General features: G+C 38.8%; 1 protein-coding gene across 5 annotated transcripts in view; it reads left to right on the plus strand.

The window, feature by feature from the left end:
- Positions 1-18,634, plus strand: part of erbb4b (erb-b2 receptor tyrosine kinase 4b) — a 180,184-nt gene extending 161,550 nt beyond the window's left edge. For all 5 annotated transcript variants that reach the window (XM_086051417.1, XM_086051416.1, XM_086051414.1 and 2 more), the window contains 8 exons: positions 7,517-7,672; positions 8,873-8,948; positions 9,496-9,642; positions 11,324-11,421; positions 13,618-13,788; positions 14,652-14,895; positions 15,071-15,199; positions 16,418-18,634. In XM_086051417.1, coding sequence (XP_085907543.1) covers positions 7,517-7,672; positions 8,873-8,948; positions 9,496-9,642; positions 11,324-11,421; positions 13,618-13,788; positions 14,652-14,895; positions 15,071-15,199; positions 16,418-17,109 — 1,713 coding nt within the window. In that variant the 3' untranslated portion in view covers positions 17,110-18,634. The remainder of the gene's footprint in view (positions 1-7,516; positions 7,673-8,872; positions 8,949-9,495; positions 9,643-11,323; positions 11,422-13,617; positions 13,789-14,651; positions 14,896-15,070; positions 15,200-16,417) is intronic.
- The last annotated feature ends 8,832 nt before the right edge of the window (positions 18,635-27,466 follow it).

Below are 27,466 nucleotides of genomic sequence, written 5' to 3' on the forward strand. Positions count from 1 at the left end.
GCCTACACTTGAACACAAGAAGGCGATTAGCTCAGCAGAGAGGGGAGCAGTCTCCGTCTCCGGAAGAAATTAGAACAGCTGTAAATAGCTTCTGTCTCTAACCGTCGCCAACCTTCGTCATAACCTGAGTTTGTGATAGACGGCCAATGTGCGACGAATGTGATTAAGAATGTCATATTACTGTGCTTGTTGGCAGAACATCTCTCCACTACAGATATGTCATATGTATGCTTGTATATGGCACATATGCAAGTGAAAGTGACAACTAAAAACACTGACCTGGTAAACTAAACAAGACATATGTGATTTATCTCAGTAGAACAATAACTGTGCCACTACGACAAAATTTAAATCTACTAAGTTTTTAGTTTCTTGTTTGTTAGAATACACCATAAAACTGTAGACTGATGCAGCAATGTTTTTGTGGTCTTGGTACAGTTCAAGAACTGTAAAAAAAAAAAAAAATTTTTAAAAAAAGCCGCCGAGTGAACAGGACGCTATGTGGCTGTATGTGACGTAGATTGCCTGATGCTGGCTGGCTGCCGCGAGGGGAAATGGCAAAAAAGTTGACCCGTTTTATACGCGCCGAATGGAGCGAAAGGGCGGATTTTTGGTGCTTCGCTCGGCGTCCCACCGCTCCAAACGCATCATTCGCGCCGCCCCGCACGAAACCACGCCCGCCCGCGCCAACTACATTGACTCCAATTCAAACGCGCCGCCAGAAACACTCCCAACGCAGTTGGTGTGAACGTAGCATGAACGTAGCAATACAGTAGTGAGTACGGACGATAGCCTGACGATCTAACCACAATGCCTTTGCGATCGACCGGTCGATCGCGATCGACGTAATGGGCACCCCTGGTCTAGGTAGACCCTCTTTGGAGTGCGTCCAAAGAAGCCTAGACTTCACCTCAAAGCTTTTTTCTTCCTTTTCCCCAGCTTGTATACTCTGCTTCTCACTAAATCTTTGATGTTTATTGTTTTCCCCACATTATGCTTGCTACTTTATTCCACCATCTCTCTGTCGTCAAGCTGAATAGAAGTCATGTGTTCTCATTTCTGATCAAAACCCAACAGACAGAGCGGTGATGGTGGGGATTTGCAAAACACAGGTGCCTTTTAATTGCTAAAATCCTATTGGTGCCTTCTCGAAACTATTTAATGATAGAAGCTCAAACCCGAGAAAGAGCTACAAATGCCCAAAAATTTTTGAACAAGTTATAGGTAAATAATAGTAGTACGTAGATTGTTGCCAAATGCATTAACATACCCATCTGGTGTCTGATGGTTCTGCCACCTCCAACTTACTGGGCTCGAATGGCCTTTCCAGGCCAAGGTCATGTTGTTGGCTTGTGGTTTGTATGTGCCACCTGATCCCAAATGTGCCTACAGGGGCCTGGCACAGCAGCAGTCTGGCAGAAGCCACGCAGTAGTAGTAACATGACGCAAAAAATGTCTGGATCACAGAGTGGGCATTTGTCCTTCCGCTTTTTTGGTCTTCATTTCCTTTGAGGCGATTGTTCATTTCTATTGTGCTGTTATTGTGGTCTAATCTTTTTATTACAATGTATTGTAATTTAAATAAATACAATACATATCATTTGCAATAATTTATCAAATATGCTTCGTATTAACAGTACATGACTGCAGAATGATAAATTAGATTAGAAGTGGCAAATTAGTCCATAGCGTCAAATGAATATTCTGCCGCTGTATGGATTTTCTTTTGAGTGATTAAATCATTGCACCATTATATCAACCAGTAAAGATTAAAATCCATTTGACACGTTTCATATAAAAAAGCTTAAAGCCTTTTTGCAAACTGTGAGGATTTCATCAAACAGAAAACATGTGTTCTAAATCGTATTGAAAAATCAAAAACAATTGACCTAATAGAAGAGACTTTGTAAAAATGGAGTACACGGTGATTGGAACATTAGAATTGTGACTAAGGGTTTTGACAGCGTGGGAAAACCCACAGCAGTGGGTCAATCTAGCTGGAAATGAGAAGAATTCCCACCAGGAAGAAAAGGAATCTTCCTCTCTGAACTTTCAATAAACCTTCATCAAATGGGGGGTTGGCTTTAGTTTGGCCCACGTTGTCATGTAGCAAGCCTCCATCATGCAAGCAACATCCCTGCAGGGATGCATTTAGGCCGAATGTGTAGATTATAGGGATGTCACAATATCTTAAAACTGCCACAATGTATCGTCGTCGTCATGTCACGATAAAAAATGTCATTTTTTCACAGAGGGTCTGAAAAGGTCTAGTACTGAATGAGTTAATATGAGCTCCTTTTTTTTTTTTTTTTTTAAATATCGTGAACTTTTATACAGTATCGTGAGCTTTATATATTTTCCTTGCATTTTTTATACATCACCAACATTCCCACAATATCGTGATATTGTGATTCAAAGTACTGTATAGTGTTTCCCTTTTTTGGAAAGAAATACTGGTGTGTTATTTGCAGTAAAGACAGTTATTTTCTTTTTTTTTTTTTTGCCTTCATCATTTGCTCAACAGAGATGAAACAACTACAAGGATGGGCATGACTTTTCAATTTTTTGACTGCACAGAATTGTTTTAATCAATCTACAATTTGTCTTATGATTGTATTTTGTTGGTTACACAATTAGCTGAGTGAGCAATACATTTATTAAATACAACTTGTTTGCTGTCTAAACAGGCTGCAATTAAAATTGAACAATATAAATTGGTCTGTACCTTGGGAGCTGAGTGTTTTCAGCTGCCTGACTTGGCAGTCACTGGGCTGTGTTCACACCTCACCTGAAATGTTTGCTGTCTTGCTCTTTAGCTTATCAACCATGGGATAAAGGGTTGTCGTCTTTTTTGGTACACTTATGACTGAATTGGGCAAATGAAGCGTGGTCATGAGCTCAACACTAGTAATTGGTAGTTAATTTTTTGAATGATTGTTGTAAGAATGTATTCTAATGATCTCATATCGTAGCTAATAGCACTAGGATATAGTGAGCATACTGTAACTGTAAATATCATAAATTGGTGATGCTCGCCTACCGGTAGGAACACCATTATAGCCTGTGTGGTTTGGGCTTGCTAGTCTCTGCCGCATTTGTGTACATGCATTTATTCTCTCTGATGAATGCCAAAGTCTCTCCCTCGCACTCACTGCTTACCTAGTCTGCTGCTTCATATTTAAGCTGTCCCCCGACGTCATTATTTAAATCCATTCTGACATGGTAGTTCAAATTGAAAGAAAAGCATACTGCTTTCATCAGTATTGTGTAATCCTTTCTGTTTCTCCTCCATGTTCGTCTGATTTGTCACACCTCATTCCTGAAACAATGATTCACCCTCTCCCGTGCCCACTGGGATCTTTTTTTATCCATAGCATTCATTAAGCATATGCTACATCAGGCAAAAACGTTGCACTGATGCCCCAAATCTCTAATAATGCTCAATCGCCATATGATCACACAAAAATAGTAACCGGACATCCGGTGCCTTCGAGAAATACCGTCAAACTGAGTAAATGAGGCAGTTCAAATACAGTCGAAACTCAGTTTACGGATGGGCCTGGTTTATGTACAAATCGGGTTACAGACAAAATTTTTGAAGAATAACTACCACATTGACCGTGCGGAAGGATCAGTTGTGTTTTTTCTAGCCCTGCGTAAAGATTGTATGTTCGTCACAAATTGCTTTGTTTTTTGCTCTAAAATTAGCCCTCAGTATGGCTTCAAAGAATGTGAACACTGCTCGCAACACGGTTACAGAAAGCCCATTCATTCGTATTGCTGTTGAAAATAAGTGAATCGTGATAAACCATCTGTACAATGGTAATAGTAATTTTATTCATGATATTTAATCAAATTTGTTGGCATTTTTTGCAGTGATTTGTTTGTAAACTCACCTTATTTCCTTGTTATAAAGTGCATTCACTTTCTTTGTTGTACAGTATTCATTCTTACCCATAGGGTGATTAAGATAAAAGATTGCATTTCCGTTCATTTCAATGGAAAACATTACCGTGATTTGCAGTTGTTTGGGTTTGCAAACGGGATCATGGAACAAATTCAATTCGTAACCCGAGGTTCCGCTGTACATGTGAGATGTTTGTATGTACTCACTGTACTGTACATACAGTATATACATAAATACATACGTACGTACTGGAGATACATATACATTGGTACATGCAAAGATACATACGTAGACGTACGCATATAGTCTACATAAATATATAGATGTGTATATATAACCATACCTGTACGTCTTTGCTTTTTATAGCAATGATTTTGTTATAATTATCTGGTAAAAAGGTATCTGTGACGCAACCCAGATACTGTTACCATTGAGGAAGAAGCATTTTGCTCATTTCCTTGTCCAACCAACCACATGTCCTTCCTTGTACATTGCGGTGCAGCCTTGCGTTGTCCCCATTCTTAGATTTTATTTGCAGTCCCTTCTAGACTGTTTTTTACGTGGGCTGCCTGGTAAGGATTTGTGCATTTCTGCGAAAAGAAAAAAACTTAAAAACAAAACCAATTCAGCTAAGTGATTTGAATGACTAAAATTCTTTGGTCGTTCCACGAAATCTCCTTTGCTTTTAAAGGATTAAATCTACAGAGGGTGATTTATTAATTTGATATAAAGTCGCCAACCATGAAATTAGCTGTAGTGTATCTACACAACCAAGTTAGATCAACCCAAAAGCTGCATTTCAAATTGTGGCCTTTTAATGATGAGGGTTCAAGTAAACTAATTGAATTGTTTGTACAGTATATAACTGTGGCCATACTAAACACCCACGCATCCCCATTTTCTATAGTTTTTCAAATCTTTATTTGATGAGTACCTGCTACCCCAGCTGACTTTGGGCTGGAGTAGCTGGATTGGTCGCAGGTTATCATTATCAAGAAATAGTTTTATGCTGTCACTTTCATCCCATTGTGTTGAACAGCTACAGTAGGACCTGTAAACGTTGTCCTTTGTTAATGTTGATTTCCATGTCCAAAAAGTGAATCAAACCATACTTCCCTTTATCCTTACATCTCATCAAATTTCTTCCATTCCCAAAAATTATTCTCATTTTCATTTGCTAAGCTAATTATGTCTAATACTGTATGTTATACTAAGGTTAAACTTCAACCCCTCAATACAAGAGATTTTGATGCTGTCAAAGAGGACTATGTTTAACTTTACTGTTGTAGCTACTTGGACTATTTAACAAATCAGTCTCTTTTCCTGTTGAGGATGAAATGCCATTAGATAGTGTTACCATAAAGAGTTATTCCCAGTAAGTGTCCTTGTCTTCCCCAGTACATGCTCACAGAGAGTGTTCAATCTCATTAGGAGTGTTTCCTCATGAATCACGTGCCGTCGGGATGAATCGCTTGATTATACATTTTGGTGCGTGTGCTGCTCGAGTGTCTTGACAGCTTCCTCTGTGTATTTATTTTCTTGTCAGAATTAACTGCAATGGGAAGTGCCAGGTGGTGAAGAATGGGCGCCACCTCGCCACTCTCTCCTGCTATTGATTTGATCTCAAGCCCTTCACTTCATTCGCCGCCACATCTGTCTTCCCAAAACACATTGGAGGAAAATATTATTGAGCCCGGTTTTGTTCCTTGTGACTCTGTGCAATAAGCATAAATAACTGTTGACTGTAGGTCACATTTGTTCCAAAGAGAGCTTGTTCTCTCTACTTTTAAAGGGAGGTACAACTTGTATATAGGAAAACATGCACTATATTTGATTACAATTTTCTGGAAAATAGAAACAACTTTGTAGAGTACAAACTTTTTTTTTTTATAGGCCCAGTATATAACAAAACTGGGTTACCGGGTCCTTTTGTAACATGCAGGTAAAATCCGACAATAATTTCCTTGGATTCAGAGTCATGACATGTCTCCTTTCTGCTGCCTTTCCATGTCTGATCCCCAATGATGGAAAGGCGGTGTTCATCTGGAGGTGTGATATCTAGCATGGCTCAAGCCTGTGGATTGTGTTGGGTTTTTTCTTTCCCTCGTTTACATGAAACACAATTTTCACAATGGCTTCTAGTCCTGCATGCTTCGGCTGTCAGATGTTGTCAACGTCTTGGCTCAAAAAATGCAACCAAATTTTAAAAAGAATAAAAGCCTTATACAAAATGTATGTCGACAGCCACTCACTGTTCTGAAAACTTCCTTCTCTTAATTCAATTGTGCAGGGAAGGGAAAAGTTACAAGATGTCAGGCTACCTAGTCTCACTCCATTACTTGTCTCGGAAATGAATGAGACTGGGTGTCATTCTGACACCAAGGATTGTGAGACGGCCTGGCATGTTGCCTACCCGGAAGACATATATACCGTATATATGTAAATATATAATATACCCCATATGTATATACAACTGTTGTTTCTAAGGCTGTTGAGATGACTTTGTGTTGCATTATTTGCAACTACTATCAAATTAATTTCTGCCATGTAAAAATGTGGTCAGCTACGTCATCTTGCCCATCTGAAGCAGAGTCAGAGTAACAACTAGATTTTCTAAATTGGCAGACAAAATGGATAAATAGTCAGCAAGATCATGTTAGGAAGGGTTTGTTGCATGTGGATGGAAATATTAATATCAGAAATGGCGTCAGTCACGCAGCAACAAAAATCATGCCGGCTTCTTGATCAGTCAGTCAGTTTCTGCCAGTGGTGATTGGCTTGTGACACAGACAGCGTTGTGGTGACATGTTCAGCAGCCCCCACAGGATTTGTCCCATGACACTAGTGATCTGGTGACTTTTTCTTAAAGCAACTCGAGCAACACGTTTGTGTTTTTTGGGAAGGAGATGTCTTTGCAAATTTTGGACAGATTTCAGTGATTGACTACTGAGACCACACATTTTCCGCACATTTTAGGGGTTTTTTTTGTTGTTGTTTTGTATCATTTTTATGACTGCCTTGGAGTGTTTTCTACAATGTCTGCTTCCTGACTTCCTAAACATAATCATATTTGGTGCCACTTTTAGTACCAAACATGAACCAAGGCAACTTCATCTAAGTGCTAGCCTTTATTAGGCAGGTAATTATTTTTTTAATTAAATTTTGTAACAGAGACAATGTGAGACTGGATGGTTTCCTGATTTATTATTAAATGTACTGTGTGAAATGGGTTTCTTGCTCCTATGGATCCTGTTATAATTGAAAAGCCTACTCACTTTTGACACTTATGGAGGCTGTTGTTATTGCAGTTTTACTCTATAAAGGGCTTTTCCACAGTTGGCTTGTTGATTGATGAGAATTTTCATGAAAATAACTGTGGTAGTAATGATAATTACAGCAATAATTATGAAAAAGCTAATGGGGTCTCAACGGTTGTATCGCATTACAGTGATGAGGGTGGCGAAGGCAGACGGTGATGTTGAACGGCATTCAGTCTTCCATGTGTTTACTTGTGTAGGTCACTGCCAGTCCATATTGATGCCTGCATGCCTGGGTGTTGCATGTAAACGTGTAGTAAATGTACTCCACATGTACACACGTGTGTTGCAGGGGATGATGTATCTGGAGGAGCGTAGGCTGGTCCACAGGGATCTGGCAGCCCGCAACGTCCTGGTGAAATCTCCCAACCACATCAAGATCACTGACTTTGGCTTAGCCCGCTTGCTTGATGTTAATGAGAAGGAATATAACGCAGATGGAGGAAAGGTAAATCATGCTATACGTTTGCATTGACACAAGGGAAACAAACAACAAAATTGTGTTACTGGGCGCGACGTATCCTTGCCCACTCAGTATTCTTGCACGGCGCAAACAATAATAACCTTGAGCGGAAGCATGCTCAGTAAGTAATCCTAGGCTGTGCTCACATCAAGGTTATTATAGTTCATGAAAATTGATGAAATAATTACAACTGAAATTGAAAAAACATTTTCGTTAACGAAATAAAAACGAAAATTATTTTTGATAAAACTATAATTATAGCGAAAATGTCCTTCGTTTTCATCTTTAGCAGTTTATAGCATACGGGAGCTTTCAGGGGTTAACTTGAAATGTCTTTCGGTATTGCTCCGTACAGAAGATGGAAGGTCAAACAGTCATTTGAAAATTGGAATTTACTTTACATGATTGCACACGTATTGGCCTTTTTATTTTATCAAGAGAAAGAGAAGGTTTAAAGGTATGACATAAAAGTGCTTTCTCTCTAAAATAAAATTTCAGCAAACCTCATAGATTGTGGAAGAAGATTCCGCAGCGTTGGAATTTAAAGAGTAATCGTGAAGTGGCTTTTTGTGGCCTGCCCTCTGTTTAGATCACAAGCCGAGATTTAAGCATGCTACGAGTCGGTAGGTGAAATGAGGAACAACAAGGTCATTAACGCAGCTAGCAGCGCAGTCATGTAGCACCTTGTAGCCAATTAGCAATAGCTTGTAATTTGATTTTGAGTTTTACTGGCAGCGGAAACAGATATACTTGTATGGTCGGTTCAGGTTACAAGTACCAATAATGTTATTAAAGTACATGCCGCACCGCATTAATCAGCGTTTCATTTACATTCATAAACTGTAGGAGTCTCAGTTAATGTATATTTTACAATGGTGTTTCTTTTAACCAGACTGATAACTTAAGTAACTAATAACAATGGTTCTAAATTAATGTGTATGTTTGATTTTCTATGTAAACCCAATCAGAAAGTTTAATACAGTCTATAGGCTTATAGCTGGAGCTTTAAATAAGCCTTCAAAGAAGTCTACATATCAGTCAGGGAGCTCTCACCTCTGCTGTAACTCTTGATTTTACATAATCAAACATTTTCATCGGTTGCCAGTCAAGTTCAATGAAAAGCGACAATCTCTGGAGTGTGAATGTTTTGTGGGTGAAGTAATGTGTCACTGTTCTCCCTGACAGATGCCCATTAAATGGATGGCCCTCGAGTGTATTCATTACAGGAAGTTTACTCATCAGAGTGATGTTTGGAGTTATGGTAAGACCACATTACGTGAGATTACTTTACATAAGGGATCAGTGTTCAACGATGGCTAATTAATGTGTTTTTGTACTAATTTGCTTTGGTTCATTCAAATATTTATAAACAAGTAATAATTTGGTCACGAATAATTCATGGGATTTTTTTTAATTCATGGAATCAGTTAGACTCAAAATATAGGCAATGCTCCTGGTAGTGTCACTTTCCCCACATAAATACAGGGATTTCATTCGTTTTTGAACGCCCAAGTCTATATTAAGATCCCTTGTAAATTTTAATCAATCAGTCCTTCTCATTCCATTCAAAGTCCAAATGCATCCAGTCAATTCCTGAGATTGATTCCCTCTGCTATTCCTTGTTTCTTAATCCCAGTTTTTTTCTTTCATCTCTTCTAGTTTCTCACATCTCTGCCTCTAAAAAAATAACACACAATTTGTGTTTTTTCTGTTTGTTTCTTCTTTTTCTCTGCCATTTGTTTTTAATATCCCCTATTTTTGTCTCTTTGTATTTTTTAAATAAAAAATAATCTATTTATTTATTATAGGGGTAACAATCTGGGAGCTGATGACCTTTGGAGGGAAGCCATACGATGGAATTTCAACCAGAGATATTCCAGACCTACTGGAGAAAGGGGAGCGTCTCCCGCAGCCACCCATCTGCACCATTGACGTCTACATGGTTTTAGTCAAATGTATGTCATCATTTGGGACATTTTGAACACCTCAGACAGTGGTGTAAATCTCCCCTTCATAATTATTTTAACAATCTTATTGGGAGCCCTGTCACAAAATATGCTGAACCTAAAAAGTAAAAATGCTCAAAATAGATATTAGTGTGATTTTTTGGGCATTTTTTTGTACGAACTAAACAAATAATCTGAATCCTAACCCAGTTTTGTAACAATCTTATCGGAAGCAATGTCACAAAATGTGCTGAATCTAAAACGTAAAAAATGCTCAAAATAGATAATAGTGTGATTTTCGGGGGGGGGGAGCATCGTTTTTTTTTGTACTAATTAAAAAAAAAAAAATCTGAATCCAAATCCAGTTTTGGATTGTTTTAAATTTTAAAACGATGTAAGTGGAAGATTTATGACCATGCACATGTATTGGTGGTGTGTGGAAGGCTATTTTGTAGTTCAGCCATTCTGTTAGATAAGCAAATAGAAGATAGCAGAACATCTCCCACAACGCTATTGTTAAAAAATGAGGGCTGTCATTGAAATGCAGAGACATCACTGCTGCATCTCCGCATTAGATTTATTTATTAAACAATCTGTTCCTCACTTGGTCTCTGTTCATTTTCTACAGCAGAATGAGATATCCATTTCAGTGATTCCAATAAATTCCATTATAGGATTGTCCCGACCAACGCAACTGAATTTGTGAGACCAAAAAAAAAAAAAAAGTTTGTAAGGCATGCAACTTATTCCACTCGAACTGTCCGCAACCTCACCACCAACACGTTGGCTTCGTTGATTGTTCACCCCTGCCCTGGCATCGTCCTGGCGGTAAACCTCTGATTTCATGCCAGTGTCACTTCAGCCTGCGGGCTCTGGTCCTGCCAGTCACCTTGCTTTTTGGTGACACCTTGAACCAGCAGCCACCTGGCAAGCCGGCATGCACTCACAGCAGGATGAGGTCGCTCTCACCTATCTGTAGTGTCGTTTTATCACGATACACGCAACTCCTAAGAACAACACATTATAAATGTGCTTCCACATACACTCAGGCCACGAACAGGAAAAGAAAAAGCTTATACTCTTTTTCGATATGTATTTTTTGATTTAGCTTCTCCGAAGAATCTCCCGTCTTCTATTTTACAGCATATCCTGTCTCATTTATTAAATATGATGGATGTGGACATGGTCTCCCGCTTTTCCTTTTATACCTCGAATGAATAGGAAATGATATTGTCCCCAAAGCAAACATTTTTTGGGGGGGGGTCGATTTCCAAGTGCCCACTTTGCAACGTCGATGTGCTTCCGCTATGTCGGGACTCTAGTGTGCACTTGGCATGCCGCATTTAAATGACCACCACGATGGGCCATGATTGAAATCGGCTGAGACCAATCCCACTTTGGCGCAGTCCTCCCTCTCGCAGATCCGCCTGCCTGCGCTTGTCAGCGATATTACCAAGTTTGGGTCTAACAATTACGCCACACGTGCCGCAGAATTTACGCCGGTCACAAAAATAAAGCCCTAACGTAGAGCACTGATGTCCATGTATATGTACTGTATTGAATTAAGGTCTATTTACTCCTCCATCAAAATATATTTTTGCTTTTGTTCAATAAAACATTTCAACTTACAAACATTTTACTTCATATATGTGCATTGAAACTTCACATTACTATCTTGAAATTCTTCCAGGCTGGATGATTGATGCTGACAGCCGACCCAAGTTCAGAGAGCTGGCTGCAGAGTTTACCAGGATGGCCCGTGATCCGCAGAGATATCTCGTTATTCAAGTATGTCATTCAAGGCTATTGGAATTCACCGCTTCGGTCACAAGCTGAACCTTAATAAACAGAATTAAAGCCAGCCAGTATGTTGTTCCTGGAAAAAATTGCAACCTACTGTATAAAATGCTGAGGAAAAATATGTACACATCATGTGATGTGATATTTCACCCTATCTACCTTTTAATGGGATAATTACATTTCACATTTTATTTATATAGCACTTTTCATACATAAAAATGCAACTCAAAGTGTAATTAGACCAACTCAGCAAATATTTTTGCAGTAAAAATCAGGTCCGTTTTTCCACTTGTGTGATACAATAATCACTGAACATTTAAGCGCAATTGAAAATGTAGATGGCATAGTTGCATGGAACTTGGAGGAATTTCTACATACAATGACCCTGACATCATCATTTAAAGTAGTCCGCCTTCATGTTAGGTTCATTTGGGAATGGAAAAAGCCTTTTGTGTGACATCTGAGTATAGATATGCACAGGAGCATATTAACTTTCATATCTAGGCAGGAAAGAATATTTTACCTGGGTTCAGAAAAAGAAAATATGTGAGGAGCTGCGTTGTTTTCCAGAGCTTTACAGATCTCCCCTTTGGTTCAGATCATCAAAAAGGATACCTGATACATATTATAGGTTCTAATATAGTAAAAGACTCCATCATTACAAATGGAGTCATGATATTCCGCCCATGTTAACTCAATTTAGTGAGGTTGAAGTAATCCCCATGCACCTACATGAATATGTATGAATATAAACGAAAGTAAACTTGATACTGAAGATATCAACCAGTCCACTCCTCTAAAGTCCATTACGCAACTCAAACATCTATATGGATTTCAAATATGTATTCTCTCAAAAAGGTCAATATAATTGATTCATGTCAAAGAAAAGCTGTTTTATCGTTGACCTCTGCTGAAAACATAACTGTCATGAATTTCCCTCGACATAACTGTATTGAACTGAATACATTTTCAGCCAAAATTTTGGAAGAAATCTTTTTGGAAAAAAACATTTACAAAAGGATGCTTGTTGTAAAATGACATTGGTGCTCTGCTAGCATACCTATACAAAAAAAAAAAATGTTTTTCTTTCGTTTATAGCTGAAACTTTTTGTTCTCACGCTGGCTTATGTTTGGAACTTTTGAGAGCATGATGCTGCCACCACCATGCTTCGCTATTGGTGTTGTGGTGACAACAAACATACCTTTTGGAAATTTTAGCCAATAAGTTCAACTTTGGTTTTATCGGACCATAACACATTTTTCAACAAGCGTTCAGGACATTTCAATTGTGTTTTTGCAAAATGTTACCAGACTCGGATGTTTTTCTTTGGAAGATAAGGTTTCCGTCTTGCCACCCGACCCACCAGCCTAGAAATGTGATGAAGACGAGAGATTGTTCTCACATGTACTAAACAGACAGTTCTAGCCAGAAATTCCCACAGCTTCCAGAATATTGCTGTCAGCCTCTTTCTTCTTGTCTAATCATCAATTTTGGAAGGACGTCCGGTACTTGGTAATGTCACAGCTGTGCCATACTTTCCCTACTTGATGATGACTGTCTTCACTGTGTTCCATGGTATATTGAATGCCTTGGAAATTATTGTGGCTGTTTCTCCTGACTAATAATTTTGAACAATGACATGGCTTGTGCTGTAAAATGGAAAAGCCTACTCGAACAGCTGAACTGACACTTGGGGTTATTCAGGCTCCCATTTAACATGCGTTTAAATGTGATTGGTTAATTCTGAAGACGAATCCCAAGGTATGAGAAGGTGTGCACACTTGTGCAACCACACTTTCTCACTCTCAAGTAATTTTTTTCACTTGAGTTGTATAGGTTATGTGACAGAAATATATATTTATATTTATATTTATTTTATTTTTTTTTTACAATAATGTGGCAAGTCCTGCACATTGGACCACAATAAAAGTGCTGTCGTTTTAAAAGGATGACATTATTAACATGAATTTCTTTGCCAAACTGCATTCGCTTGCTCCCTTTTGTCAACTTAACAACTGTCACACTTAATTGTGTTTAGTTCCCTTAGGATCACTGAGGGAAAACTCTATCGGAGGTAATCATTGTTTGACATAGTTAATTCAGCAAAGCTTGTGGCCCTTTATCTGAGACACATTTGAACTCTCCTGACATTTTGACAGACTTATCATATCAATTGTTCTTAGGGGGATGACCGTATGAAGCTGCCAAGCCCAAACGATAGCAAGTTCTTCCAAAGTCTCTTGGATGAAGAGGAGCTGGAAGACCTGATGGATGCTGAGGAATATGTGGTGCCCCACACCCTCAATATCCCGCCTCTGACGTACACTTCACAAACACTTATGGACCCCAGCAAGGTATTGTCTTTCCTGAAAATCAATTTGCCTTTAAATAGAGGGAACTATTTTAGACATGGAAAGCCCATGGAAGAAAGGTTGTGAGCGAAATGAATATGATTATACTTACATGTATAGACAAACAACCATTTACACTCTCCTTCCGAGCTAAGGATAATCTAAAGTCAATCAAAAAATCTGAGGTGCATGCTTTTAGGTTTGGGGCAGAAAGTCGAACTACCTGGAAAACGTGTAAACGCTACACAAGGAAGTCGGATTCCAGATGCGAACTCCCAACCTTGAGCTCGCCATAAAGCCTATTTGGGAGATTCACATTTTTTTGCTTACAATATAACAATTAATCAACAACTAACCAATTATTAAATTAATCGATAATTATTTTTCATCATCGATTAATCGCTTGGATACTTTTTTTCCATTTTAAATTGTCCAAATTCTCAGAATTTCAATTTCTTCTCCCATTTCTGTAGCCCTCCCTGAAAAGACCGATCAACTTTGCGTTGAATACAAAATAAAACATTTGGTTTAACTCTGGAAAACAGTGAGCAACATTTTTGCCTGTTTTCTGACATGTTACCGAACAAATCAGTAACGGAATCATAATTCATTTGTTTGTGCATTTTCTGCTCTGTCAATTTGAAATAAAGTCCCGCTGTTCAACAAAAGGATAGAAACATTTTTTTAATGACAGTCATAAGAAATTGCTAATTTCTGATGAGATTTTTTTGTAGTGATCTTCGACCATGCATTTGTTTTTTTTTTGTTTTTTTTTAGTAAACCGAACTTTAACTTCATTATCATCTTTTCTTCTCATCTAAAACCCCTCCCCTTTTCTCCTTTTCATCTTTTACATCCCAAACCAGTTTTGCTACCAGGATCTAAATTTTAGCAGGCAGGACACGATGGCCACCCTCCCAAGAGTAGTCTCAGTTCCGCCTGCGAGTGCCGCCTGCCTCGCTTCTCAGGACCTGGCCTCGGGAGGACAGACTAGTGGTGGATTTGTCCGTGCCAAACAGGAGGATCCGCGATGTAACGGCACCTTAAGGAAGCAAGCCTCCCCGAGATCAAGCATCCTTGTGGCTGGATCAGCACTTTCTACAGGACAAGGTCAAATAGACTGGTGCTTAGAATTTGAAGAGACTGCTGAGAATATTTCATGAGATTTTATAACATGTGTGCCTGTTTAATTCCAACCTTCATTTTAACTGCGGTTCAATCATTTAGATTAACATGATGGTATAAGTCAGTCATTTTGCCTTTGTTGCTTTTTTTGCTTCAATAGGTGGCCGTGAGGACTGCAGCGGACAGCGTTACAGTGCAGACCCAACTGGTCTGCTTGCAGAACGAGGAGCCAAGGGGGAGAAGGAACAGGATCCATACACGACTACCATGAGAGAGAAGAAGAGTTCAGGTTACTTTGACAGTAATGAATGAACACACTTAATGGAACGGAATAAATATAGTGTGGAATCATCAGCCATTTTATTACATTGGCTCTCAAATGATGTGGTGCGCCGGAGGACTTCACCTGAGGAGCAGCAGGTTGAGGGGAAAAAAAGCACATTTAAAAAATTGAAACGGGAAACAATTTCCATTTTTCGACAGCTAGGCACACTTCATCTTCGTTTTTTTTTCCTAGAGGGAGAGAGAAAACAGACTGGACAGCAGAAAATGGATTTATGTAAATGTTACTTTTAATTCAAACCTCTGCTTTTTTTGCAGCCTCGCACATCTAGTTACTCACACGTGATAGAATTGCAGTGGTGTCATACTGAATTACCTTATTGATTAGCTTAATTAGCTACACAATAGGAAGAAAATGTCAATTCATAGGAACTGAATTTTATTGTCTTTGTACAGCTCTTGTAATGGATTCATTAGAATGGGCGAATGTATCTTATTAAGCTTTGTCCGTTGAGAGTAGGAGTCATCTTGTTAACAATCATTAATAAACAACATCATGAAAGTCCAACAGATTACATTGGTGAACAATTTCCCCCCAAAATTTTAGTTACATTTTTATGCTGATTAAAAGTAAATTTGGCACGCTAATTTCAAAATTGCACACAGTTATTTCTTAGCATGTCAAGTTTTTTTTCCCCACATCTTACTAGATGAGCAAAATCAATGTGTTTGTGCAGTCACAATTGAGACAGATCAGTGAGAGGTGTGCGCAGCTCCCAATACGCCAGGATTATCAATACCTGCAAACAGAAAGCTATCATATTAGAAATTAAAAGGATTAGTGTTGGCTTTTCTCTTAACCTTGTAACCTTGTAAGTTTTATTTCGTTTTATGCTGTTTTCAAAGCTTGTAACTATTCCATCTTAGTGTTTTATTGACATGCATACACATTTATTTCATATTTCGAAACACAACGGGGATCTTATACCTCAAAAACTTGACATGATAGAGAAAAACTAAGATCAGATTACTAACCCAAAATTTAGTTGAAAACAGCTGTCAGACCAAACGCATCAAATTTGTGTTCCCCAGTGTTATTGATCCTTGATCCTGTTGATTGTATCCTTCTGGAAAATCTGACTAGCATTTATGTTGACTCAGAGCAAAGATTAACTGAGGTTTATAAAATAGAGCCAACCAATGTAAATCTTCTTCCTGTTCGCAGAATACATCAACCCTGTTGAGGAAAACCCTTTCATCGCACGTCGCCGAAATGGAGAAGCCCATGCAGTTGTTGACGGGGGAGCCTGCCACACTCTGCACATGGCCGGAACTGTTACCGCAGCCGCTTCCGCTGCCGCCACCTCCAGCATCCACTCCGCCCACAGGAACGATGAGTATGTCAACGAGCCACTTTACCTGAATACCTTCCTTAATGCCGGGGACAAGAACGGATTAGCTTCTGCCGTCTCCTTCTCTGTCCCGGGGACCTCCGCCCCCCAAACAGTATCACAGACAGTCAACAAATCAACATCAAGCCACGCAGTCCCCTCCTCCGGATACGTGCTCGCCCCTGGCCACCTCCCCCACCCGGCGTATCCATCACACACCCTGCATCCAGGGCATTCGGGACATGCTGTGCACTCCGGCATTACCGGCGGCACCATCATGTTTGATAAGAAAGGCAAGAAAGCTGCTTTTGACAATCCTGACTACTGGCAGCACAGTCTCCCTCCGAAAAGCACTCTGCACAACCCGGAGTACCTGCAGGACTGTAGCACACGCTTCTTCTACAGGCAGAATGGACGTATCCGCCCGGCTGTTGCTGAAAACCAGGAATACTTGTCTGAGGCGGCTATGAAAGCCGGCAATGTGTTACCGCCCCCTCCCTACAGACAGAGGAACACTGTGGTGTAGTCACCCACCTGTAGCACGCAAAAGTAGAGACTAAGTCGTGGAGAAGAATGAACCTTGCGCTATCCTCACATTATCAAACATTCTCAAACTAGGTTCTTCTTGATCCCGGCGTGAACGCCTCTGTGACTTCATCCTGGCTCAAAGACTCAGCATGTACTGACAGTGCCACATTAGCAGTGTTATAAAATGTCTCTTGTTCTTTTCTTTCACACGATCCCTATGTTCTGTTGTCTTTTTTTCAAGCGCAACATGTCCATCCCTTCTTGTAGACAGAAAAGTAATCAGTAATTAAGAGTATGAATTTGTTACAAAGGAGGAAACAATCTAAAAACTGTGGCTAGCCCAAAGAGAGCATTATTGCCATGACAGATTCATTACACTTCTACTTTCATGATCATAAGATAATAATCCCCGTCGCCTTTTATGAATACTTCCCACGGAGTTGAACTTGCTCGTGGCAGCGAGCGCACATTGGCATGCTTGCGTGTAGCCTGTGAAAGTGATGCAAGCCCGCAGAGTTGTCGTGACTCGCTAGCAAAAAGCTGCAGTCATGCTAAAACCCAGATGTTGCGAACCCACGCACTTATCTTACATGTTGTTGCACCAGTAATGGAATTCAAATATTTATCACATGCTGTATTGTTATTTACACATGCCGCCAGCCTTGACACGCCAATAAAATCGCCAAACATGAATTCGTAACTAAATGTATTCACGTTTCAGATAAACCCATTGCCACCTAAAATGTATTCTCCAAGAGAAGCGCCTTTGACCTTCAGATTGAATATGCGGCGTTCTTATACAATGACGCAGGTGCTGTGCGCAGAAATTGTCAACATTAAATAAATGTCAGTGCAATTTTGTGGAAAGTTAGCTTAACGTCTGGCGCAGAGCATCTAAAGGATTAATGGGGTGACTCAAATGTAATGCTTGTAACCTTTTCTATGTTCGTTTTCCTTGTTCTCATAATATAGAAAAGAAAAGAAAGGACCTCAATCGTGAATTAAATGTCTATGTCAAATAGCTTAATTCAGTCAATTACTAAACCTAAAAACTGAGCATTTGGTTACAACTTAATAGGAATTTAAAGTGCAGAAGTTAGTCCTACTCCATTAAGATTAAAGAGATAATTCATGAATACCAGATGAGATTCTTCTAACAATTTTTGGGAAGGATATTGCTGCGTTCACTTTCGGATTTGCCTCCCTGGATTTTCACCTCAATTGCTTGCATTGTAACCATTATCCCACTGCTTGGCTGATGATTATTCAATCAAAATATCAACTCTAATAAGTTTCCGTTCATAGACTCCATGGTGGAAAGTCTTGAATGCAATTTTTAAGTGTTCCATCAATCACAGTCTGGGTTAGATTTTGTAATTGCATAGTGAATGAACAAACTTCAAATGAAGTCAACCCAAACATATTTTTTTCAAGAATATGTTCCAATGCAGGCCCAATCATTCAAACAAGGCATTCTGATAAATATTGCGTATACGGAATACGAGTTAATCCACCAGTTTTTGGCCATCTCTGGGCGGCCATTTTGTCACTTCTGTCGACTGAAAATGACATCACTGTTGCGCAGGGCTCAGGTAATGACCAATCACAGCTCACCAGTTTTCTGAAGCTGAACCATGATTGGTCGTTGCCTGAGCCCTGAGCAACTGTGATGTCATTTTCAGTCGACAAAAGTGACAAAATGGCCGCCGCCTGAGATGGCCGGATTTTGCTTTTTAACTCATAGTCCGCAAAACGCAATATTAATCAGAATGTCTTCTTTGAACTAGTGGGCCTGCATAGAACATATTCTTGAAAAAATATATATATGGATTGACTTCCCCCTTTAAGTGCTTTGGTTTTTGGAAAGGCCCTTTCTGTGGTTCAATCACGCTCCATAAAGGCATGCTATGATGTGTTCATGTCAATCAGGCCTTCTCTTAGGTCTGATCATTGAACTCTGACCTGGCAAATGTCCTTCTGCATGGACACAAATTCCCACAGACAAAGCCCCAAATGTTCTGTTCTATATTTCTAGCTCCAAAGAAAGACCAAGTTCATATTTTGTATACTAAGATTTTCATGTAAATGTGTGACATTGAGATGTCATCTGCTTTGTGAGTTATATAAGTCCATTTTTGCCATCAGCTATAGCCTACAGTGTTATTGGCTCTCGTGTGTGCCTAAGTATATAAGTGACAGTCGTTGAGTGTCACCAAAAGGCACCGTAATGGGTCTCAATGGAAAGAAAAGCCAATCTTACAGAACAGAAAACCAATGGGGGCTCTCTTGCAGCCAAGTGGCTTTTAGCTTTTTTAATGCTACTTCATCCACTTTCCCTTGTTGTTCCGAGGGGGAACTCGTGTTCCCCAACATCTCACCCACTGCACCCACTCAGAAACCCTCGATGACAGGCAATAGGTTGTAATCTCACAGAGAGTATGAGGCTAACGTATTAGCATTCTAGAAGCGTCACCTCACCAGTGCATCAATGTTGCGAAAGCTAGGCAGTAAGATGGTGCAACAACTCCCAGAGATGACCCCAAGTGTCATTCTTCTCCCTCTTACCTTTCAGGTGTTTGAGATATGAGTAGCAAATACTACTGCTAGATAAGTAAAAGCAGAAACAATTGTGAATGCAAAAAAAAAAAAAAAAAAAAGAGATTGTACAGCAGAACCCGCTTTCAGCTCCGCTCAACCACTAACTCAGCTTTACGGTCATTTTTATTGTATGCACCAACACTGTACTTTCATTGTGAGGAAGAAGAATATGGATGCCCAGAGAGGGGAGTGAAATGTTTTTGTTTCCAGTTCATAACACATAGAATGCAATAAAAATGATCATCATCATGGTTAAATTTTATGTTTATATTAACCACGTGAAGTGTTGAAGAAAGTTTTTTTCCTAATTCATATTTAACTATCTTTCAGACGTGTCAAGGCTTGAGGCCTCCATTCCCATAAGACTTATAAAAAGTACTGTATGACTGCGTGCAAACAGAGGTTTTATTCTTAATGTAATTGTATTCAATTGATTTACATACATCACCTGGCTCACCATTCAGCGTCTCGGTCATTTCATTTGTACAAAACTTCAGAGAAGGTGATTTGTCGTGACCGTATATTGGTCATAAACTAATAGTAAAGCGTAACCTAAAAATTGTTTACCTCACCTCTTTGTAAGTACTGTATCTACTGACTAACATGGTGGAATCTTTCTTTTTATGTTCTGGAAAAGGTGTTATTCTTATTTAAAAACAGATTAGATGTAGAGTTGATTATATGTTAATCATATTGTCTGTATTCTTTATCTTGATGAAAATGCACCGCTCATGGTTATGTATGGGGGAACCCTTGAAATGAAACAAATTATCTCAGTCACTCTAACTTACCGGCCTCTGAATGAGGACTTTATCTCCTGAAGTGGGAAAGTGTGACTTTGTCTGTTTCTTATTTCTATGGTTTGATTATTCATTTCACAAGGAACGTCTCTCTTTTTTTCCTCCACATAAAGACCTGGAAGTGGTCTAAATGGAAGAACTGCAAATGCACATACTGTACTACTTCTGTGAGAAGGTCATTTGAAATCACTCAGCTTGGAATAGTTGCTGTCAGTGCACCATAAGACTTAAAAAGTCCTTTTTTTTTTTTTTTTAACTAGAACACTCTGTGTGTTTGTAATATACTGTATCCAAAGTGTGTGTGCCTGCCACACACGGTTTTTAAAGTGTGCATTAATACAATGCTGTCGCGAAGGAGACGTTTGACCAAGCACAGTTTTACAATGTAATTACTACAATGCGCAATTGTAAAATTCATTAATAGTTTTGTTATTACCTAATCACAATATTTCTGTTCATGTTTCGATCATCATTTATTGTTAGATTAAAAAATACACTCACTAAAGGTGGCAGCTCTAATTATGGCAACAATGTTCCTTTTTCAAGCGGAGGGTTTTGCCTTTATTTCTCTTTGTTGCATTGTCTTTTTGTCTTTTTTTTGCGGGGCCTCCTTTCTGTAAATAGCTACAAAGTATACATACATATACAGTATATATATATTACATAAGCGTAATTTGACCATTTTTTTAAATGCTTGCAGGGTCTCTTGTTAGCCCATCATCCCCCTGTGATTGTGGGATTGTACTTGCAGCACAACTTGGTGAACTGTGACCTCCGCTCTTGCTCACTTTGTTGCAGTTTTTAGATTATTATTATTATTGTGTGTATAGTATACTCACATATTCTCCATAGTTCACTCAACAGTATTCATCGCTCTGATATTTTATACTGTTTTAAGATGCCCTTGCAATACTAATAGATATTCAATATAAAGTATCACTTTCCTCAACAATTTCACTCTAAGCGCTGGTATTTGGGGCTTGATTTCCTTGGGTCATTTAATATCAGTTTGCGCTGACTTCAGTCATTGTTTATTTTTAGGGGGTGAGTACATTTGGGTGCAATTCTGATTTCTGTAGCAATGTAACGGCACAACCCTGTGGGGCATTTAATGATCCCCTCAAAAAGCGAAATGTCACTGAAGAATTTGGTCTCTCAAATACTCTTTCAAAAACTGCTGTTTGGGCTTCACTAATAACTTGCAGTAGCATGCTGTATTCACTGGTAGGTATTGTCTCATTGCACTGCAGTAAAAAAAAATATATTTGCAGTTTACCAAACCATTCATTTACATCCAGATTTTTTTTTTTTTGTGACATCTTCATCTGACCTTGCTTGGTATTTCGTACATTAGTCACAACGGAGAAGAAGCTGAATGAATGGTGCGGTACAAATAGGGGCACCGAGGTTTACTGAGCTCATCATTCGTTTGAGTCGCATAATTAGTTAGAAATTTACAGTCTCAACTATCAGGAGGGTTATAATTTTCAAGACCGTTTCATGGATGCACAATTTTCCAATCAGAATGAAGCACAACTTGTGTCGTAAATAGAGGCTTTGTGTGAAGAAACAAAAGGGTAGTGCTTTTACAATACACTGTAAGCTAATGACTACTGAGATTATGTTTAAATGTTCTCTTCCATAGGGGGGGAAGGTGTGTGTTTGTATCCATTTTAGTTCAATTAAATGTATATGCCTGATATGGCAGGCTTACTACTGTTGATAATACTTTTATTTGAAAATGTATGAATATTTGCACAGGTTATTTTGGCAGCAAACCCAGCATAATGTAAGGTATAGTACAGTGTGTAACATGTTCATTTACAGCTCATTAAAATTCACCATTTTCAAATACACTATTTGCAAAGAACTCTATCATGAGAACTATCAATTGTTTTTCATGTAAAAAAAAAAAAAAAATACAATGACTGGGAACTACTTTACAGGGCAGAAACAGTTTCTTTTCACTGGTTCATTGGTAAATTTCCGTAAAAATTACACGTAAAGATGTATCCCTCTGTTTTGTTACATGAATCTGTCAAAACTATATTTTTAATTCAATATAAATAAAGATCAGTCAATATTTAAAAACGGTCTGTGCTTGTGTTATTTATTGGTAAGAAAATGAACAACCGTTGTTGAGATTGACCCTTAGGATTGTATATTGGAGCCAGCATGGATATTGTTCTGAAGTTGCCTAATTGGCCACCAAGAAAAATCTTAAAACTGCTTAACTCCAAGATGTGATCCATACAGGTCTCTATTTTTGTGGCCGGCACAAATCCAGTAAATCTCTGCAGAGGCGTGTTGGACTGGGGGTTGGAAATTTGTCAGGTGTGCAGTTTTTTAAAAAGGGTAGTTTGCGTCATTGTGGGCGTGGACACAGCCAATTCGTTTTGCTGCCAATCAAGGCAGCTCCTCCTGTTCCTTTTAAATTTGGCACACTCACACATTGCATGGAGACATCCCTGTGTGAAAAGGTTGTTAGAAGGCTCAAGCGTCGGTTCGGCAAGCCCGTAACACTAGAAGAAAGGTACAGTCAACTTCATAACTACAGTCGCCACTGGTGTGCGAAACAAGCAAATTCAGGATATGCCCAAGTTTATATTAGAAATTTCTTTCAAACAGGCTAATAGCTCATTCTGTCTCTTTCCTTTTCTTGATGGGTTCAGAAAAAAAAGTTCAGCTCTTGATGTTTTGAGTGCCTTTCACCTCCATCATAACTCAAACGTCAGTCCGTTTTTGTGTAGTTCTACTAGGCACATGGTTGGTGCAGCATAGCCTGCGGTCACAATATGATATATATTCATCCTGTCCAGATGAAACCTGGCTGCTGAGTGCTGACATGCTCATTCATTCACTCATCTACTGCTGGGCAGAGTGAGTTGCACCATTTATATTCACACACGTCACCCATTTTTTCATATTTCAAATTTCAAGACGACAAACCTAGTTGGCCATTCCAAAATATAAATCAGTGTTGCCATAGTTACCTTGAAAAAGTAACCTAGGTACTTTGCTGATTACTTGATTTTAAAAGTACCTTAGTTAAGTTACTGACTACTTGATTTTAAAAGTAACTAAGTAACTTTATTGGTTAAATTCAACAGACGCTGACAACCTTGCTTAAAAATTAACATAAAATTGCCTACTGGTTTTGCCAATACTTATTTGGAAGTGCATTTTCAACAGTGACGTTTAAGAATAGCATTTATTTTTTAATGAAAAATTAAATAAAGACATTTAAGGTTAACGTAAGTGATTATTATAATTATTTATAATGAGTTGTTATAGATTTGTCTTAAAGCGGAAGGCAAAATCTTTTTTTTTTTCAAGAATTTGTGGGTTAGCACGTCCGCCCCACAGTGCAGAGGTCGTGGGTTTGAATCCGGCCCCAGCATTCCTGTGTGGAGTTTGCATGTTCTCCCCGTGCCTGCGTGGGTTTTCTCCCGGTACGCCGGTTTCCTCCCAAATTCCCCAAAACATGCTTGGTTGGTTATTTGGACACTCTAAATTGCCCCTAGGTGTGATTGTGAGTGTGAATGTTTGTTTGTCTCTGTGTGCCCTGCGATTGGCTGGCAACCAGTTAAGGGTTGCGTTTGTAGTTTACAGGCTAATTCATAATATTTAACAATGGTAATCAGCTCTCAATATGATAAAGTGCACTAGAATAATAAACACATTGTTAAACCATACTCTGCCTAATAGCAAGATTTAGTTTTTACGCTCTGGTCATGATGACATTATCAGCTGCATGACAGGTAGTAACGGAATTATTATAGCAAATCCACTAAGTAGCTTTTGCCCCCGTCAAATGGCTCTCCGAAAGGAAGTAATAGAGTGTGATCAAAACAAGCCGCCTGTGCCATTTCTCGAACTTTTACACACCAACCCCTTTTGACAAAGCAGATAGATTTTTATCGGATGTGAAGAATGATCGGCATTGTCGAATGCAAACGATCTGGACTGTCTTTGGGCGAATCGATTGACTGACGCATCTCCGCAAAAGCCAGGGCTCACTTTGACAGTGCATCAATCTTTGCCGTGACACCTCTACAATGCAGCAAACTAAATTCGTTTTAATTTCATCACATTTCCATACGCCAACCATTCCAATATGAAAGTACTACTATGTGACACTACTCAATCTATTGGAATTTGAAACATTTGTCCCCATCGGAATTGATGGGTTTAGAAACTACCTTTTCAATGAACAATAAAACTTGAATTGTGCAGGTCTTTTAAGGGACATTTTAACATCCTTTACATACATACGTGTGTAAAAATCATACTACCGGTAATAGTATAACTTCAATGATGAATAATAAAGATGTAAGATGATTTTGAGCCAGGCATCTCCATACAATATACATTTATTATTTGTTGTTGTTTTTTTCTTAATACTTTAAATATAGTCAACCTTAACATTTTTTTTTTTCAAGAATCATTTGTATGTAGTCCCACTAGTTAAAACAAGGCATTATGATAAATATTATGTTTGTGGAATAAGAGTTAATCCTCCTGTTTTCAGCCATCTCCGGGTGTGGCCATTTTGTCACTTCTGTTGACTGAAAATTACATCATTGTTGCTCAGGGCTCAGATAACGACCAATCATGGCTCACCTGTTTTCTGAAGCTGAGCCATGATTGGTCGTTATCTGAGCCCTAAGCAGTCGACAGAAGTGACAAAATGGCGGCCCCCAGAGATGACTAGATTTTGCTGCTTAACTAATTCCACAAACGCAATATTAATCAGAAAGACATGGAACATATTCTGGAAAAAAAATATGTTTGAGTTGACTTCCCACTTTAAATTTGAGGCCTGAGACTTAATCATTTGATGTTCACTGTGAACAAAAGTACAAACAACACGACGTGACAACAGTTCAAATTTGCGTGAGATATGTTTTGCCCCAAAATAACGGTCCAATTTTGAGTTCTACAACTTCAATAACCACCTATGAAGGTTCGATTGTAGCCTTCTGGCAAGCTCACATGTTCAAATAGGAAGTGTATTTGGACCTACTGTGTCCTTCAGGTTAGTTCTCACAGCATCAAAACTGCCCAACGGTCAGTAGCTGTAAACAGGAAATTGCACAATGTATCCTCCTAACACCATTTCAGACGATTATATGCAACAATTTGCAGGTATATCAATGGAATTTTTGTAATTTTGAAATAGATGTGTAAAAGAGGCTCTACAGGTTTATTTCTGGTTCCCACTCGTTTGCCTTTATCACTTGTTCTCAGCCTGCTAGCAGCGCGGGTGCAGCCAGCATCGAAATCCCAGCATGTTGGCAGGTCTGTGATTGAACGGACGGTACAAAGCCCACTAAGCAGTGCTACTATATCCCCCTTGAGACTTTTTATTATGAAACACTATATTGGATTCTTTTTCATGGCTGACTGTCTGCGGAGCCGACAGTCACACCGAGAATGCACAATATATTGCCAAATTTGGCGAATAACTGTACAAGGATAATGTTAATGTGGACCAACAGAAAATCCATTTGTATTGCTTAATTTGAATCACTGCATTTATAATTTCAACTGGAATAGTATAACTTGAAATTGAATTTATTAGTATGGAATGAAAGTTCATTAAACTTAAACTGTACGATTATGAAATTGAAATTAGTTTCTCTGAAATTATATTTGATTTCTACTGAAAAATCGAATGTAAGATGATGAAGTTGAAATTAGTTTCTATGAAATTATATTTGATTTCTACTGAAAATTCAACTCGATGTATTTTTACGTTCAATTCTCACAATTCAAATTCAGTTCTCAAGTTTTAATCTACTGTGACAGACATCGAGGTAGTTGAGTAAGCGGAATCGATTTAAGATCAAATTATTGTAGGACCTCGAAGATTGGACACAATCGTGTGACTTCACGCACAGTTAATCAATTGTTTTTTGCATAACTGAGCTCTCTTATTCGGTTTAATTTAGAATTGCTCAACCTGAGGGGCATCATTTTTAGAGGTTCCATTGGTTGGTTTTGAACATAGTGTAACGTCAAATTTGTTGTCAAAGAGCAGCATGCCGTTTATCAAAAGCATTGTTGTGTAAGTGCACAACATATTAACTCTATTACATTATTGCAACACACACAGTCAAGCATATAATACTTCCAAATGTGTAGACCACATTCAGTGACCAAAACATAAATGGAATAATTTCCAATTAAGAGCTGTATGAGCACTGTCATTCCAATTAGTCAAAGATACAACATTAAAAATATAATTTCCTGCTGCCTATTAAGTTAACGGCAAGGAATGAAGTGACTTCCTCCTCTAGAACATACCACTGTGGGCAGAGTGATAAATGATACCAATTGTGGGCAATGTTGAATTTTAATTAAGCAGCAGTCTTAAGTGAGGAGGCGTCATTGTTCACATCAACTCTCCATTGCAATTACGCAGCGCTATTCATGTGAAACATAATGACTTGAAGACACTTCTTTGTTGGTTTACAGCAGAAGCATAATTGTGTCCTTTCACATGGTGAAGAAAGACATCATAATGTTCTATTTGGACTCCGCGCGTAATAAGTTAGAAGTTGCGTTTTTATCCTGCCAGAGCATGTACGCCTTTTCAGAGAAGACAGTTTGACACGCCGTAATAAGAAAAGTGCTAATAAAGACATTACAGTGTCTTCAGAGGCTTTTGTTTTTTACGTTGGGTATTGTGCACCTCACTGTCACACAAAGTGCACGCAGTTGATACACATTAGCATTGTGACTCTCATATTTGCGCTCTCAAATCACGAAAAAAAAAAGAAGAGTTTTTGCAATAGCCAGAAATCAGCCAGTTACAGCAGAAGGCTGCACAAAAGAGGCAGCGCTTGTATTTAAGTTAAAGGTTCACAGGTTGCAGCTAATTGGACGTGAGCCTATTTTGACCTTATCTCTGCGGTTGCATAAAGAGACGTTTGATAAGCTGTAAGAACATAC

Source organism: Filicampus tigris, chromosome 14, assembly GCF_054856515.1.
Source record: "Filicampus tigris isolate MCC_2025a chromosome 14, RoL_Ftig_1.0, whole genome shotgun sequence".
NCBI lineage: Eukaryota > Metazoa > Chordata > Actinopteri > Syngnathiformes > Syngnathidae > Filicampus > Filicampus tigris.